Here is a 19,136-nt window from a genome sequence, read left to right as displayed (position 1 = left end):
GATCCAAAGTGTGGCATAGAAGTGTGTCAGCAATAAAAAGTATGAAAAAAAAAAAAAATGGGGCTACGCACAAATCGGGGCTGATTCGAATGGGGATTCGAGTGGGTGTGAAATCCAAATATTTGCACGTTGATCAGAAGGCAACGGAAAAGTCATTCGTTGACCTCTATTATATAATAAAAAATATATAAATTAATCAACTGAACTCACCATAAAGATTTATGCTGGCATTCGTGATCCCCATGGTGTTCATAGCAACACACGTGTAGTTCCCATAGTCTTCTTCCGAAACATTGAAGAAAGTGAGCATTGACTGTTTGCCCCGATTCTCGATCTTTATCCCGTTAATTCCGTTGAAAAGCCTGGAATGCAGAAAAAGAGCAAATCATAACTCGATTGACAAATAAAAAGTAAGAGTTTTCTCCTAATAACGTACATGTGGCTGTTTCACAACGGAATCGTCAATTACATGTAAGTTATTTTTTTATTTTTGATATTTTTTTAATTTAAATTAAAAAAAATATCCACATAGAAATTATATTTATTCTGCAAATCTAAAAATGACCAATATTATAGACCCTTTCCTATCAAATTCAACACACACAAAAAGTTTGAAATATTGACCTTTTGGGCGAGAATTCAGGACAACCTGAAATGCACTAGAATCTTCAAAAGTCAATTTATTTTCACCTTGGCTTAATCTGTTGCATAATATTTTGCAAAAATGTTGTGCTTGTGCAACTTTAGTCTCAAATTGGGTGTTACAGTGCCCAAAACCGGCCGTGAACGTTAAATCTACTTAGAGTAAAATACATTCTAATTTCTAACAGCATTCATAATGTGTAAGAGTCACCCAGAATTTCAGTGTTTGCGCATCTACAGCATGTTTTCCAAGAGTGATAAAAAAAGGTCAAACTTACCTGCGATCTTCTTTGTACCATTCAAAATCTGCTCGAGGTACAGCAGAGGCTTCACATTGAAGAACTCCTTTTTGTCCAACTGCAGTCCCTGTACCCCTTGTCTTGGAAATTAAGGGAGGATCTATAAGATACATAAAAAAAATTAAATAATAACAAGCTAAGATTTATGCTGAAAGATGTTAATGTGATGCAATGAGATTATCAAAACCGATATAATTGTTCAATGTCCATTTTTTTTTTTGCCACTACCACCCACCACCCTAATTGTTGTTGGATAAAATGCTTGTATGACTCTTACAGTTGACTGCGACTTGCACCGTCCTGACATCAGGGGCGGATATGTCATTTGAAGCAATGCACTCATATGATCCGGACTGATCTTTGGTGATGCTAGCAAGCTCCAGACGCTCTCCTTCTGTTACAAATGTATGAGTGCCTGTAGAAGAAGAAAGAAAAGTCTTTCAGTGTGGATACGACACCAAATTATTCGAAGGGCAGTAATCGCCAATTCGGAGACGTTCATTCATTATGTTGACTCATCATGAAATTGCTCAAACAAAAATTTTCATGACCTTTAAGTGTCTTTGTGATGTTTGCGTTTCATTATTAAATAGGTAAAACGCTGGGCGGATTTGCTCGTCCTCCTCACTTGCCCAAACATGCCATGAAATTGCCTCATGTGAGTAGTGATGGGTAAATGAAGCTTCAAATCTGCTTCATGAAGCAGTTGTAGTATTTTTGGACTCCAGTAGATGGCACTCTCGGTTCAACATTGGGCTGAAAGCACACTGACTTGACATTTTTTAAACCCTTTATTTAAAGCAACAGTGCCATCTACAGGACACAAAAATACAACAACTGGTTCATGAAGCACATTTGAAGCTTCATTTTCCCATCACTACATGTGAGTCAGTTAATATGGCAGAACAGGATTATGCGCATGAATCCATGAGCTAGTATTACGCCGCTATCACTTCGATGATCAAGCTTTCATATTGACATAACTTACACATATTTACATCAAAGGATGCATACTTGCAGTGATATACAATCTCCTTGATCCGTAAGACTTCCGGGATTTTCATTCAGCGCCACGAAAAGGTACTGACATTATTTATGTCAGCGCCGGGGCGGCTGTAGGTCACGTCGTGGCATTCAGGGTTCAAAGCCCGAGGACAAAAAGAAAATTGCAAAGAGATGCGCCCCATCACTCTGACATGTATTGTCTCGTTCATTCGGGGCGGGGGGGGGGGGGGGGGCATACAAACACAATACACACATCAGAGCGGAAATGTTATTTCCCTTCCCTACATGAAACAAAATCGATTTTCGTTTGTCCATGTTTATGTTGGTTCCTAAAAAACGGTAGAGGTGCCTTTGCGACCTTGAATGACCATCGCAGTCAGCAAAGGGGGTGTTTCGGATCACCGCCATTGAGAAAGCAATTACAGACGTCGGCCAACAAAATCCAGAGACAATTTGCATGTCGGAATCTGAATAATACATAACACGCAAGCACATGACATACATGTCTAGAAAGTCTTTCCAAAATGTCAGGGTAGCATTTTGCAGCAGTTCCACCCAATGACACCTGTGCAGCAGTGTGGGGAGTCATCAAGCGGGATAAAGTCATGAGTGGTACTGTGCTTGCAATACCGTGACGTTTGTGCAGATGATGCAGACAGAAAATCATTACACCATTTTAAGTGACCAGTCGCAGTTTATGTTATGCAGGGGTGGGCAAACCTTTTGATTTGTGGGCCACAATGGGTTCTAAAATTTGACAGAGGGGCCGGACCAGGAGCAGGTGGATGGAGTGTTTTGGTCACCTCACCTCATCGGAGAAAAAAAAATACATTTAATTTTAAATGAAAGTGAACAAAAGCATTACAATAAAATATATGTCTTTGAAAAACCCCAGTATGAAGAAATTAAAAGGTTTATTCATTTAATTGTTTTCAAGTTCAGCGGGCCGGATTAAAACGTTTAATGGGCCGCATGTGGCCCCCGGGCCGTACTTTTACCCACGCCTGATTTAATGCAACTTTGTGTGTGCAATTATCCAGAAAATCTTGAGCGCTTTAAAGTGTCTAGTGCTTTGGAATATGATCAACGACAGTTGCAAAATTGGAAAACATTGGCAAAGTGTCACGATAGTGTTAGAGTCAACTGTTTAAGGAGATAATGGTGAGGAGGGGGAGAAACTTTGAATCTCCTGGTTTTGTGCTGGAATCGGTGGTGGCTAGGCTGTGGGAGGTCCAGGAGAATATTCCATACCCTCGTCTTGTTTTTTGAAGTTTGCGAGTCCTCTAGACTGGGCAGTAGGGGGTTACCGATGATTTTTTTTTTTTTTACAGTCCTAAATGTCCATTGCGGTTGGATTTTGTCTTTTTTGTGGCAGTACCAAATCAGACTTTTATGGATTAGCAAAGGACTAAGTAGATCTGTCTCAGCATCAGGAAGGACATCCTCTGCTGCACCTTTTTCATGTTGGCCTCCCATTTCAGTTCCTGTGATTCCCAGGAACTTGAAGGTCTCGGCGGTTAACACAGGGTAGACAATTTGAGGGTGAGCATGTTCAGCTCCATGTTGTGTTGGCTGCACAAGATTTTCTTGTGGGTATGCAGACTCGTCACCGTTTTTGATGAGGCCAACGAACGACTGTGGCGTCGTCTACAAAGTTCAAGAGTTGGACAGTCGGGTGCCTTGAGGTGCAGTCGTTCGTGTAGAGAGGAAACATCCTTGGGGGTGCCCCGGTGCTGATGGTGTGTTTTGAAGATGCCCTCCCCCCCACCTTCCAAGTCTCACCTGCTGAGTCCTGCTTGTCAGGAAGTTGTAACTCATTTATCAGATGGCAGGAGACATGCTGAGCTGGAAGAGCTTGGAGGAGAGGCATTTCGGGATGATGGTTTTGAATGTAGAGGTGAAGTCCGCAAACAGGATCCTCGCGTAGGTCCCTGCGCCATTGAGGTGTTCCAGGATGAAATGCATCTCCATGTTAACTTCGTCATCTAACGACCTCTTTTCTTGCAAGGCAAACTGCCGGCGGGCGGTCCAGTGATATTTTTGAGGTGGTCCAGTATGAATAATTCGGTCCCAGCATTTTATAATCCCCTTATACAAGATTTGTATGAAGACTTTCAGGCAAGGGTGAGACACTCCATCCAATCCTGACGTCTTTTTTGATCTTCTGTTGCTTGAAGAGCCGTCTCAAGTTCTGTTTGAGAATCATCACAGCAGGAGAGGGAGTGGTGATGGGAGTGGGCGAGTGGAGGTTGTGAAAGGATCCTTTTGAAATCTGCAGTAGAATGTATTTAGGTCGTCAGCCAGTCCTTCATTATTCTCTGCTTTGGGGAAGATCTCATGTCGTTTGCAAGTGATTTCAGGCCATTCCACGCTGACACAGTCATTAGCCGTAAATTGTTTTTCCAGTTTAGCATAGGATCTCTCGACGATGTTAATTTCGGTTGTCAGATGGTTTTGGGCCCATTTGTATAGTTCTTTATGCCCGCTTCGAAAGGCTTTGACCTTCCTGAGTTGCCTGAGGTTGGCTGTGAACCATGGCTTGTTGTTGTTGTTGTTGAACGAGCGCAGCATTTTTGTCGAGACGCACGTACTCATAAAAAGTAATGTCGGGTGTTACAGTGCCCAAATGTTTACCCAGGATCTCATTTAAAAGACGCTCCAGTTGATGCAGTCCAAACATTGTGCTCATATGTTGGAATTAATTGGATTGAAAAGATGGGTGCCTTTCACATTTGAACTGATTTGATTCCGACTCCCAGTACCTGAGAATTGATACCAGTACTCAATGGTACCAATTTTCAGTACTTTTGTGCTGTTAATTGTGATAATAAAACAGGGGTGGGCAAACTTTTTACAATGGGTTCTAAAATTTGACACAGGGGCCGGACCAGGAGCAGATGGATGGAGTGTTTTCTTAACCTCACCTCATCGGAGAACAAAATACATTTAATTTGAAATTAAAATGAACAAAAACATTACAATATATATATATATGTCTTTGAAAAACCACAGTAATTAGAAAATAAAACATAAACAACGTTTATTCATTTAATTTTTTTCAAGTTTGGCGGGCCGGATTAAAACGTTTAATGGGCCACATGTGGCCCCCGGGCCGTACTTTACCCACCCCTGTAATAAAATTTATTCCAATTTTTTTTCATTATACAATATAAACTTTGTCAAACAACAAAACATCTTGATTTTAATCCTAATGAGTCAAAGAGGATGAGTAAAAAAAGTAAAAATAATACAATCCAATTCATTTTACAATGAACAACAAAGGGAAAGACGTTGAACAAAGCTACAGTGTTATCGTCGTTCCTTGTGCAGTTGTTTTTCAAGAAAGCAAGGTCTGCTGCTGCAACCTGATTAGTTCAAATGATTTCAAACAGCTTGGACCGATCCATTGCAAAATAAAAAAAGAAAGACAGTTGGAAGCGCATATGAATGCGAATGAAAAGTTCTGCGAGAACATGTCAGCCCTCATTTATTTTTAATGTTCATACTAACAGTAACTATCACAAGACGACATATTCCTGGTTAAGCTCTTTAATACATTCCAGAAAGCTCGAGTACACAGCTGTGAAACCGTTTTCTCCTTTGCACTAGATAACACCCAATCATCTTTGGTGTAGCGCTTTTAATGAGGATTGTTTCTTGAACGACTAATACATCAAGACTGTTTGACAAATACAATCTGAACAAATAATTATTTGAAGAAATACCTATTTGAATTACTCTTGCACCCGGGAAGAGGCTGTTTGGTATAATAAATATGCCTTCGATCGAATACCGACTCAAGTACCTATTTGAACAAATATCATTTTGAAACACTCTGTCACCCCTGTGGCCTCTTTACATAAACATCGACAAACCTCTCTGCAAAGCTGGGTGACGTAGCCGGGCTCGGGCTGAAGTGGAGGAATCAGTAGTGATGGGAAAATGAAGCTTCAAATTTGCTTCGTGAACCAGTTGTTGTATTTTTTGTGTCCTGTAGATGACACTGTTGGGTTAAATAAAGGGTTTAAAAATTGTCAAGTCAGTGTGGTTTGAGCCCAATGTTGAACAGAGAGTGCCATCTCCTGGAGTCCAAAAAAACCCTACAATTGGTTCATGAATCAGATTTGAAGCTTCATTTACCCATCACTAGTCGTTTGAGACTGTCTGTGATTAATTCTTATACAAATAAATTTGACTTGACTTGACTTTCAGCCTGCACCGTTTGTGGGGACCCAGGCACATCGCCAGCCACCAAACGGCGCCAGCATTGAGAAGTCAACCCTGCCACTCTCAACTCAAGCATGCATAGAGTTTCACCAAACTGTATATACTTCATGAACTGTATTTGTTTGACAGGTGGGGGGCGAGCCCCACTCGCTTCAAATGTGGAATATTAGTGTGTGTGTGTCGAAAAACCTGCGTGAGTGGGTGCATGGCATCATTTTACTGGTGTGCTTGCACTGCTGCATTCAAGTGTGCCAAGGAAATTCGCCATCTCTTCCACGCAAGCACAGTCACAACTTAGGAAGATGTGCTTTGCAACCGAAACATGGTACCGTTTGATTTCATGCGCTTGGTAGTACCGACCGTTAACGGCGGGTACAGCAGACAATCAAAAGTTGCGCAGGCAATACCCATGAGCATTTATTTTTTTATTTTTATAGCAGTGGTCAAGAATGTTGCCTTCCCTCATTGCTGCTTCCATTCGGAAAGTTTGTGGTTAAGTTTTGCTTTGTTAAAGTCACCCAGGATGATCAAGGGTGAACTAGTGTGGTTTAGTTGAATTTACCTGGTCAACCAGAGGGTGTCGCACCTTGTTTGCACAAGCTTGCATTGGTTTATAAACGCCGCGCAAGTGTGTCGGAGGAGAACGCGCATGATAAATCAAATGACTCACAGTTTAAAAATAGCTACTCCAAACCGGGCTGAAGAGTGCGTTGAGCTCCGTGACATCAGTGATGTCTCATTGATATAGGAACATATTCCGTATTGCTTTGAATTCCATAATAAGTCCGTGACGCAGTTCGTATGGTGAAGTTGGAAGGCAAAGTTTCAGTGAAGCAGAGAGCGTCACAATGTGTGAAGTCTTTGTTGGACCTTGTTAGGAGAAGCTCGTTTTTTTTTTCGGTGAGGGAGTGTAGATTTGCGTGATGAATTGATGGGAGCGTAGTTCCAAATCCTTTTCTGTGGAAGTTTGACTAGCACGCCGCCTCAATCCCCTCTCCGACGTCGCCCCCATGCGCCATAGAGGGCTGCCGTGTCTCCAAAAGACTTTGGGGATTTGTGAATGATGGCGAGAGTAAACTCCCTCATGCTTAGCATGTTGTCTCTCGTGTAAATCAGCTGTGTAGGGTTGCCAGTAACGAACGAAAATGACAAAAATAATACTCGAGGGCACATCACGGAGGCGACCAGTCGCATCTGCGCCATCTCGCTAGGCAGAATATGTCAAATTCGATGAATGCATTAAAAAGAAGAGCATCTGAAAAAACGGAATATTTTATGCTTTTTTACTATTTTGTAAATACGCTATATTTACAAACATCGCTCAAGCCTCACAGATGATAATTGACAGTTGTTTGTGTGGATGGAGATTAAACTAAAGCAGCGCCTGAGCAAATAACTTACATCTATTCTCAATTTAGCCTCCTTTTGACTTGGAGAAAAGATAACAAGCTCGCAAATAAATCTCAAGTTTCTCCGCTTGTGTATGTGTGATCTCACCCTGAGTAACGAAATGTTGAAAAGGGATTTCCAACATTTCTCATTTATACCTCCGACACAACTTTGAGATTTGTGTTATGCCAAACTGTGACTAAAGTGTATTGCTGCTGCTCTCACCATTTTCATCTGAGCAGTAACATTTATTTAATCTCACTCAACAAACTCCCAGATATTTCTCAAAGTTAGTGTGGCGATTTGTGATCTTAGACAGAAATCTAGGAAATTAAAATACAATATTTTTAAATCGCTCCGGAGTGTAAGTTACGACAGTGAAAAATAAAATGCATCAAAAACAAATAACTCGCTTTGGAGTACAAATCGCATTTTGGGGGGAAATTTATCAAAAATCGAGACAGGGAACAACAGAGCTTGGACTTGCACCCAAAATCTGTCGCCTAACTGTCGGCGTATCACTCCAACCGTTTGGAAACTGAGAGCATTATCTAATTATGTCATTCAGTTATTCAGAGCGCCCCAGAATTCAGTTCATGGGGGCAAAGAATAAGGTGGATAATTGACTGTGTGTAACAGATGCCAGCTTGCACTGCATGATCAGTAAAACTCTCCTGGAGGTCCTGGCCGCTGAGTCGGTGGCGCGGGACTTCAACGAAGCAGTTAGCGTGTGCCACTTTCAAGCGAGTTACATGGTGCCGCCTGGTTTGGAACCCCAAGTGGGTGAATGGTGAAGAGAACGCCAACAGTTACATATGGTACAAAGATCCTCCACATATCGCTGTGTTGCTGTGAAGAGAGAGAAAGAGAAGCCTCCAACGTTGTTGCTTCTCTACTCCAGTGTTAGTGCACGTGCAGAGAGGAAGAGACTCACGTATTGCTCTTTTTCTTCTTTGAATGCGGGGTTTATTCATTAAATTTTTTTCAAGTTTGACGGGCCGGATTAAAACGTTTAACGGGCCGCATGTGGCCCCCGGGCCGTAGTTTGCCCACACCTGCATTAAATACATCTATATATTTCCAATTCATCTCAATTAAGCCTCAAGTTTGACTCCCTCTGATTACGCGGTCTAATTTATTTCTCCCAGTGACTTTAAGGAGAAACGAGAAATATTAGACGACGGAGAGCTTCAAATAACACTGAGGTGACGATATGAACGGATGAACGCTGTTGAATAATGTGTCATTTTTTTTTCCCGAAAATTTTTGGTTAGTTTTGGTCTTTCGTTACCTACATTGTAATTATTTCTGCCACAACATATTAATTAACATAAATGCAAATCACACTCATTGACAGCAACCCGAGGTGCAGGACAAAAGTTTTTATGTTAATGTCAATTGCATATGGTGGAAAATTCTGAGAGTCCAACCCAGTCCTTAATTAACACCCTACAATTCAAACTTGCTAACTTTGGCAAAATAGAATAAATTGTATTTGCATTTGAAATAAAATTCTCTCACATTTAGTCTTCATCTGGGCATCAAAGTTAGAAATTCCACAGTGCATCTCCGCACAACATGTTTGCGGAGCTCAGCTTGATTACCGATGATTTGATTGCGTATGAATAATTTTCAGAAATCAGAAATAGTATTACAAGAAACTGTGAGAAAAAAAATCCTATAAAAATGACATCCTATATAATATTCATATGAAGGCAATAATTCAAGAAATTCAGCATGACAGTGGGAGTGTAATTAGCTGGCTTGTGTTGCTTCAGCCTGATAATTCCACTTGATGATAATTAATAACGACCCACTAGTGACGCGTTCATGCATACCATCTCATGGCACCCTTGTGACATTTGATAAAGCCGGCGTGAAGATGCTGGTTACACATGTGACATGAAAGCTAACATGATGCGAACTGGGAATATATATTTGTCTTCAAGCTTGATCAAGTGTGCAAATGCCTTCATAATACGGCTACGAAAAATAAATTGAAAGTGCCAGTGTTGCAAATGGTGCCTCTGAAATAATCTATCACAATTATATATATCCTTTTATCGGTACTCAAAAATACATCACAGTCAGAGATAGAGAGAAAAATGAGAATATTTACTTCACAAGTCCATTTACAGTTTGCATCCCTCAAATATTTACTCACGCGGTTACACCGCTAAAATTTTGGCTTATTGTGGCATACATTCATATTCAATATTACTGTATTTGGAATTGTATTGTTTCCACAGATATTTTGGTTTGATTACTAGTGCAAGCCACGTTAAGAGGGTGGTAGTTTCATGTTACTGCTTATTTCCAAAGGAGAATGAGGGAAATTATTGTACATTAGTTGCAATGACTAACTCTGACCACTAGAGGACAGCGTTCGCTGCTTTGCGTGTGTGCCAAAATGGGACCCTCGCATTCTAGAGCGAAGAAGAGCTACACTTAAGCTGGAAACTGCAGTGCAGAGCGAACGTTGTTTATAAATGTTAATATTTTGTGTTTCAGGTAAGACAATCGAAATCGAATACCATATATTGATGTGTGAATGTGTTTATTGATAGTAAGTGTGATATATTGAAATTAAGTGTCTACTGACGCTTTTCGTTCGAGATGTAACTTAGTAATTGAAGTAGACGAACAGGTTGCCGTTGAAATAGCGAGAGAGCGTCGTGTGCAATGCTGTGAAGTATGTTTGCATTGAATGCATGTGTAAGTTTATTGAGGCGTTGTATTGATTGAAATATTGGTTAAATAATTTCTATTAGTCTCGCATTCTAGAGCGAAGAAGAGCTACACGTAAGGTGGAAACAGCAGTACAGAGCGAACGTTGTTTATAAATGTTAATATTTTGTGTTTCAGCAACCCAAAATAAAAGCCTTCAAAAAATTAAATGTCTAGCGACAGATTGATAAGGACAAGTCATTCTGCACCCCGCTATACATTATCAACCATTGTACTCCTATTAAAAGAAAAAAAAATGTTTTGGAGCCCTGGATTTCCGTTCAATTGCCCCAGTCGTAAAGTTAAAAATGTATCTTCTCAGATCTTAGTCTCACAGTTGCCTGTGGCCCACATTTCCCCTGAAAAAAAAGAGAAAAAACCCCCCACATCACTGCCAACAAAGTCCCTCCCCTTTCCTGGCTCATTGTGTAACATTTTGACAGAATGAGGACAGTACAATTTCAGATACGGTGATAGCAAAATTTGCTTTCTCAGCGGAGCAGAACAAATCAAATAATGTATAAAGTACAAGAGTATCTCAATATAGTCCGTTTTATCAGAATTTTCTTTTTGTTTCTGTACTGTGAATTGTTTTTAAGAAGATTTTTGCTAACATGGGAACTAAAAAATTAAGTGACTGTTTGTGTTACCTTTTTTTTTTAAATTTTGTTTTTCGTAAATTAATTCTGGGGAGAAAAGGGGCATTTCAAATAAGACTTTTCTTCTACAATGTGCAGTTTGCCATCAAGCAATGTCTACAACCCGAAAAAGCAAAATAGTGCTATATTTTTCTTGGCTTGCTGTATTTTCCTTGGCACTATAACATGAAAAAGTATTTGCCCTCATTTTTAATTTTTTTTGCAGTTTCTCCACTTCAATGTTTAAGTTAAAGTTATTTCACCTTATTTATGTTTGTAGTTCCCCATATAATTGATCTGCATCATAAACAGTTTCGAGTTTACATTCCAAAATATCAAACTTATAATTTCCAAGTTAAATGAAAAAAAATGAAGGTGCTTTAAAACAAAATAAACCAATGAAACAAAGTGGGAAGCTCTGTTTAACTTTTTTTTTAAATGTTGATCAATTATCAGTTGTTAATTTCGGCATGACGGAGGATTGAGGTGGCGAACCCAAATGCTTTGCGCTGATTAAGGGGATTCTTGACTGACAAAATATTTCGTAGGGTACAGCATTAAAAAAAAGTTCAGACGCACTGACCTATGATGAATCTATTTCCTTGCGTCTCCATGGTTTATTTCATCACAGCGACAACGGGAGCTGTCCTCTCAGAGCAGTTTCTTGGGTGTGCTGTCTTAAGTTTAAAGCGTCGCGTTACGCATGATGGGCAGACACATCCAATTCGTACGCTCTTGGGGCGAGTTAAATAAAACAAAACATGATGTTGCTGCCTTCTTCAAGATATTTCCTATAGCTCAGTAATGTTTGTTTCCCTCTACCAATTCAATTACAAATTTCACTTTATACTTGTAGTGCGCTCCCAAATCATCCATGTAGAAACCCATTAGAGCAGCCCAAAGCCCAAACCCGCTTATACACCGGTTGCCAACAGCGAGTGCAATCTGTTAGGATGAATGAACATGCAATTAATTGCCGCTATTTGGGATCTTGGTAGAAGACAAACCGAGGAAAATTATGGCCCACGGGCCATAATCGGCCAGTCCGACTGTTAGGACCAATCTTGCAACTATTTTTTTTTTTTTCAGGGAATAGCAACAGTGAAAAAAAAAGTGTTGGCCCCCAATACAATTTCTAGTTTCTGATATGGTCGCTTTAGTAAATTAAATGCCCATTCCTGGTAAAATAAATTAATCTTTATCTGTTTAAGTGAATTTAGCGTCTGCTATTTTCAGATCAGGAAAATCTTAAATTTTAACAATTGAATATTTAAATATTTTTACCTGTTTTTGACAGTTCTCAAATAGGTGTAGCAATCAAAATGTATTTATTTATGACAATATTTATCACCACTGTGACCTTGGACTCAGATGGAAGATTTAGAATAGCACTGATCAACAAATTTCTTTTTAATCAGTGATGTAAATAAACTTCTAGATGATTTTTTTCTGCCCTGATTCCAGATCTGCCTTCGTTTTTCTCTAGCTATTAATTTTTTAATAATAATACTATAATGAAAATAATATATAATATACTTAGTAATATTTATGAATTAAGTGATACTTATTATTTTTTTTAATTGTGTTGTACAGGTTATATGTCATATCAGCGGTGGAAGAAGCTTGATTCACTGTATCAAGCTATGCCCCGGAGAGCTGGCTTTGTGAATTGGTGCAGCGACAAAGTGACTGACAAAAGGTTCGACAAGTGGCAATGTCGTGATTGACAGAAAAATCAACAAATTTGTATTCATTTATTTTTTTAAATTCTGCTCGCCCCTCGACTCATCGAGCTGGGCTCCAGCCAAGGTAAGCACATTGATAAAGGCGAGCCTGCTTGAAAGAAAGCGAAAATGACATCGACAATAATCCCCCACCAGCGCCAATTTTCAATGAAACTTGTATTGTAGACCAGATGTTTCAAAATATAAAAAAGCCAAACTGAAAAAAGCTGCAATGGCAACACCCAAGGTGCTTGTTTACATGAAGTAAAACAGATTCCTTATCTCTGGAGACAAAAGGCTTTTAAACGGAGGTATTTCATCATTCCGGTGACATTAAATGGATCCAGGTGTGAGAGGAAATAGCCCATGTTATTAATAGTTTAATTTTGAGGGGGAAATAACACAAATTGCTACTTTGATTAATGAGGGAGGGACAGGTGAGCAAGAGACATTCCCTTTTAAATGGTTTGCACCTGCCCGAGCTTTTCTCATGAGCTTTATCAACAAATTGCTCCAGATAAAACATTGCTCAGTGTAAATTGCACGTTTAATGTGCCAATTTTATTAGCGAGTTCCAAGTTCATACGGTTACTTAAAAAATAATCATTTTCCACTAATGTCACTTTTATTACATTCAATTATTTTTGAGTTACTCCAATACCAAATATGCTAATACAGACTAATTAAATATTAATGCACGTGTATTTGTAGGGTTGTTTCCGTCTTATTATGCTTAATTAAACCATGCAACCAACAAGATGCGTTCTAGTGACGGGAAGGTCGGCTCTCTCAGAGAACAGGCCCTTTTAGCTCTGCTCCCAAAAAGGAGCTGGAATCGTTTGCCTGAAAAACGGCTTTTTTTTAAGGCAAGCATTATATGTGCAGTGAAAACATGAAACCGATAATATTGCATTCGTGGAAGAAGTATTAAAATAATTACGACGTGATGGGTTTGGGGATTCCAACCGCGGCCTTGCTCAATTGGGCTCCTTTTTTTTTTAAATTGTCACACCCCCAGCCTCAAAAATGGACTGGGCCGGAGGGCCGGACCGTTACGCTGCCGGGATGTCTCTGCAGGTTTGTGGTGGAACCTGCTCTTGCAGTTATTTTCATTTTGTAGTGAAGGCACTCTCCTTTGTTGCTACCAATATCTTGAAACTGCAGTCAGATGAGTGTTGGGATCAGAGCAGGTCTAACCAGAGAGCGTTAGGTATTAGTATTCTGTCGGTGGTGAATGTATGGGCACTTCTCACGAGACGATTTCCTGTATTTTTCCATTTTTCTCAAAGCTTATCTAAACCAACAGGGTCTTTGATTTTATGGAACATCGTGCGCCTGTGGTCTGAAAACACGTTTCCCAGAGCAGAGAATGAATTCTTGCACATTGGCATTGTGCCAAATTTGAAAACAGTCGCCTCACTTGACTTCGCCTTTCAAAGTGTTTTTATGGGGTGTGACGTGACCACATGGAAATTATCAGCGTTGTTTTCCCTTATTGTTAATTTTTTTTTGTTCTTTTTTTATCTTTACATCACTGTTAGTGATTAAAACAAATAGATTTGCACATTTAGTCCTTGCTCAGCAGATTCATGTGCAAGGAAAACAAACTCCTCCTCTGTTTTTCTGTGTTGGTCCTTAGAAGCTGGCATCATTTCCCTGATGGCTGTGGGGAAAAAAAAAAAAGTTTTTTTTTTGTTGTTTTTTTTGGGTAGCGGCGGTCCTGAGCAATCGTCCTGGCAGTGCTTGATGTCGATGTCCTGCAGATTGGCGACAGTGATTTTGATGGTCTGCTAAAAGGCACTTTAATCAGTTGTTGTACCTCTGTGCCCCTCAGATACTTCTCTAAATATTTCTCTCTCCATCTCCCTGGGCCTTTGTGGACTCAGACTCTTCTCCTTCTGTTAATCCTTGTCAGAACTCTTTTTTTTAAACGCCATGTATTTGTTTCTAAGAGCCTCTTGCACTTGGTGTGGGTGGTGTGGCAATACAGAAAAGTTTGCTGAACCTTTCAAATGACACCACGTGAACCTTCCAAAACACACACTCTACTTCCACAAAATACACAACATTAAGTGGATTAGATATTTGCCATTGATTAGCCAAACAAAAAACTCCCACACAATGAGTTCAGTATTGCACTTGGCCGATAGATTTGAAAAGATAACTGCATCGCTGTCCCTTGGCCCTCGTCGCTGAATTTATTTTAATAGTATTTACCCATCACTAATTATTCCCTTTTCTGATTCAATATTCATATTTCCTACCTGTCAAAAGCCAAATTCCTATCAATCTTTGTTTTAACACTGTGACAGTTTCTGTTGAAGTTTTTAGAGTTAGTCCTCGCATTTCAGTGTTGGTACACCTTTTGTCCCTTTAGGAGTCTGCTACTTTTCATGATTTGTGTACATTCAACATACATTGTGCGAGTAAACAAACGCAGTTAGCGCAGCGCTTCTCGTTGGTCAAGACAGACATCGCCTTCTTAACGCCATCTCTGATTGGCTAGAATGGTCAGTTAATTTATCAAAGGAAACACAATATTGTAAAATAACGGGCGTATTTAAAGTGTATAAAAATCCACAGTCGTTAAGTTCTATACTATATCTTTGCAATGTTTTACTCGCACCCTTTTACTGGGTCACCAATCGACACAAATCCACAGACTATTTCACTTTCTCCCTTTCAATTTGTGTGCAATAAGCTTGCTGCCAAGGAAGATGTATTACCATTTTTTTTTTGTTCAGGGTTGCCATGGGGCATTTAATTATCCGGCTACCTATGCCTAACTGTCGGTGTGGTTTTTCAATTTGGTGATTTAGTTATGTGGACACGACGGAGAGGAGCAGTGGAATGCGAGAGGATAATTATTTGCCCATTATATTTGGCTTATTGCTCAACAATTTGTCAGCCCACTTTTGAAATGATGGGTCCAACCTGACACAAACAAACACACTCACACACACACACAGAGCATGCCTCTGATTTGTTATTCTTCCCAGTTTCTTGCTCACGCTTCTAGTCTCATCTCAGACGTGTTGTTGCGAGGGATATAATGCTTTTTATTTTGTCTCAGGAAAACAAAATCAAATATTTAAGTGGTAGTTAATAGTTTTACATGTTGTTATGTGTTTTCTACAGTAAGGTGGCAATACTTGTTATTTTTAAGGTTTGGTGCTTTGGGGGTCCTTACCCGTCCTGAGAGTCAGCCGTGCCCGTCCTGGATTGAAAGCTGTTTATTTTTATCTCTACATAAAGTGCAAATTAAAATTTTTTTGCATGCCAAATTCAAGTAATAATTTATCAGTCATTTTAAGTGATATGGAAATGTTCCTTTTTGCTTGGGTCCCATTCCAATGGTGCATTTGTATTTCTATTTTATTTTTTTTTGTTTGTTTCTTTTCAATTTGTTGCTTGCTGCTATTTGGATGTAATTCCAAATATTGCTGCTGTTACTATCTAAACTCATACTCATGTTTGTCTGTCTGTTTGTCGGAGCCCTTGGGCTGATAACGCGTTATTTAAGTGGTCTTTTTTCTAAAGTGATAACATCATATTGGGTAACAGGGATGACAATATTGCGCAAGATGAGGTTTGGGAGAACCGGTGGGCTGTGTTGATAATGGTAACAGATAAATGAAGAATTCATGTTGGAAGCTGAACCTTAGCTCACTCAGTTCATGACTCATACGACTGTATACTCAGTGGGTAGCGCAAAGCTGACACAATTAGATCTCAGGATAGCTCACACATTCAATTTCACAAAGGTTTTTTTTTTTTTAGCTCTACTTCAGGGTTGTAAGGTCCCTGCACAATAGACTCATGCAAACCAGCTGAGGTCGCCGGCCAAATTATGATCGATCAAGCTCATATCATGCAAGGCTGCGTTTTGTACATTGTAAACTCCTTTAACACAACGCACTCAAAAAAAAAGAAAAAAACTCTTTCCCTTCTGGATGCGAACGTACTCATCAATAGATTAAAATTTGGCACTATTCACCACTTTATTCAAAGCAAAGCTTCAGATTCGTATCCCGTTTCTCCTGACTGCTTATTCCTCGCACTAAGAATGCTATGAACAAGCATCAGAAGTGTTTATTGTGCAGCAAGGTCGAGAGCAGGCATTGTGTAGGAGGATGAGTTCAAGTCACCTTCACACGCAGCGAATGCTGCGGCAACTTTGCCTGACACAATTACTACTTTATGAAGTTTTAGAATGACTATTGACATTTGCAAGGCTTAATGCATTTCTTTTTTTTTTTTTTTTTAATTTATGTATTTTTTTACACAAGGCGACAGTATGTGTATGTGTTGCATAAGAGCTTCGAGGTGAGGAAATCAAAGGTGTCCATCAAACAGGTGCTAGCAAGAAAATACAGTCGGACTCAATGCTCAACATGGACTTGAGTGATTGTGGGAACATTCTCATTCAAGTACAGAAAAGGCATTTGAGAAATTTATCTTACCTCTTGGCGAATGATGGCGCCATGTGATGCTCGCCTCTGGTCGACCCATCGCAACGCACATAAGATTGACGTTGCTGCCCTCATTTACTGTGATGTCCTTTGATATATTAGTGATCCTGGCAGGTACTGAGAAGAGAAATGGCAAATTATTATTGACGACTAAACAAATAATAAGCAAAGGCTAGTCGAAAGCGAGTGGAAAAAAAATCATTAATAAGGTTGAAAATAACTGACAGTGCGGGACTGATTTAGCCCGAATTAGATGACAAATTCAGTGGCTTATTGTATTATATATATATATATATATATATATATATATATATATATATATATATATATATATATATATATATATATATATATATATATATATATACACACATATATATACACAACAACAACAAATGCATCGTGCCACTATCCCAAAAAATTCCAGGAAAAAAAAGTGATTGAAATCAATCTGTCTGGGAAAGGTTACAAAGCCACTTCCAAGGCTGCGGGGCTCCAGGGAACCGCTGTCAGCGCCATTATTCACACACAGAAAACTGGGAACAGTGGCAAACCTTCCCAGGAGTGGTCGACCAACGGCGATTACTTCAAGACTGGGACGAAGACTCATCCAGGAGGTCACAAAACAACCTCGAAAACCATTTAAGGAACTGCAGGCTGGTCAAAAATGGCATCCATGGGAGGGTTTGACACCTGTGCTCTATGTGCTAAACATTTTTGTCATTCTGATGCAGAGGAAGAGCTGCACCAGGTGAAGCTATGCTTCAAAATTTCTGAAACAATATCCTGAGAGACAGACATCAGCCTCGCGACTGCATGTGCACGGGGCAGAGCACAGGTGGATTCAATTACCTAATTGGCAGCTCAAGCAGCACTCCAAAACAGTTTGGTTTTTCAGTGCTTGGCAGAGCAGCTGACGGCGAGCAGGGCAGTCAAGTCCCTTATCAATTTGGGTTGGTATAAATGCATGGCAACTAGGAAAGACCAAAGAGGATACTGGTAAGCTCATCTTTTTATTGCGCTGGAACAAACTTACGAACTGTGCTGGGAGACTGAAAGTCTGAGATTGTTGCGCATTGGATTTGATTTGAATTTATTCATGATAATTTAGGGAAAAAACATCTTGGTTAACACAGGCCATGATTGGATATTATTTTTTTGCCTTGTATATGTGTGCTCTGCTTTGTTAATGCAAATACTGGTTTGAATTGAGTACTTTTGTCTTTTGGATGTTTTTGGGGATTCCATGCAATTAAAGTTACACTTGCCAAATATCTTGATTACAAGAAATACCCCCCCCCCCAAAAAAAACCCCACAAGCATATGATTTATCGGTAACACTAAGTAAACACTAATAAGCATTAGTTAAGCATTAGTAAACACTGAAGTCATTATTCATAAGGCATGTTTCCGACATGTATCATCATTTGCATATAGTTGGTAATTACATTATAAAGTGTTACCCGTCATTATTTTGCAAGGTACCACCTGATACTTTCTTTTTCGGATATCCTAGAGTGTATAGTTTGGTTGCGCAACGAATGATTTTTGCAGTTTTTAATCTCAGCATTAGCTTTGGTCGCTCGATGCAATTTATCGAAATGACAAATGAAAACACTTTTGAATTATGTCGTATTAAAAAGGTATTTACGATCTATATGCAAATGATTGTTCATGTCAAACATGCTTTATAAATGATGACAGTATTTACAAATGCCAAACTAATGCTTATTACTGTGTACTTACAAAGTGTTACAAATTTATCTTCATCAGCTGCAACCCAATAGGATGTCGGAATGTTATGTTTATACTTCTCTCCAAACCATAAAAATCACTCCTCGCACAATTTATCCGTATTGGTGTTTTGAACGATGATGAAGTGGATTGAACGAGAAACTATAGCAACGGGCATCTTTTTACACAATATGGTTTTATCAATACTTTGCATTGTTTATTTCCTGAACATGAAACTTTTAACTGAAGAAATCAGCACAAGTTTGAACTACTGAAACA

The 19,136-nt window shown here is 39.4% G+C and overlaps 1 protein-coding gene and 1 long non-coding RNA gene across 2 annotated transcripts in view; one reads left to right on the top strand and one right to left on the bottom strand.

Annotated features, from left to right (window-relative positions):
* Positions 1–19,136, bottom strand: part of opcml (opioid binding protein/cell adhesion molecule-like) — a 44,277-nt gene that overhangs the window by 3,362 nt on the left and 21,779 nt on the right. Inside the window, exons 3-6 of the mRNA XM_088278911.1 lie at positions 17,115–17,240; positions 1,219–1,356; positions 921–1,041; positions 211–362 (exon numbers count right to left, since the gene is read on the bottom strand). Coding sequence (XP_088135037.1) covers positions 211–362; positions 921–1,041; positions 1,219–1,356; positions 17,115–17,240 — 537 coding nt within the window. The remainder of the gene's footprint in view (positions 1–210; positions 363–920; positions 1,042–1,218; positions 1,357–17,114; positions 17,241–19,136) is intronic.
* The window catches only part of LOC148320103 (uncharacterized), a 49,949-nt gene continuing 40,812 nt past the window's right edge, over positions 10,000–19,136 (top strand). The window contains exons 1-2 of the long non-coding RNA XR_015839559.1: positions 10,000–10,073; positions 12,521–12,626. This is a non-coding gene — a long non-coding RNA (uncharacterized LOC148320103). The remainder of the gene's footprint in view (positions 10,074–12,520; positions 12,627–19,136) is intronic.

Source organism: Idiotropiscis lumnitzeri, chromosome 17 (genome assembly GCF_059441095.1).
Source record: "Idiotropiscis lumnitzeri isolate Australia: NSW breed Sydney's pygmy pipehorse chromosome 17, RoL_Ilum_1.0, whole genome shotgun sequence".
NCBI classification, from domain to species: domain Eukaryota; kingdom Metazoa; phylum Chordata; class Actinopteri; order Syngnathiformes; family Syngnathidae; genus Idiotropiscis; species Idiotropiscis lumnitzeri.
This window is presented reverse-complemented; position numbering and strand designations above follow the sequence as displayed.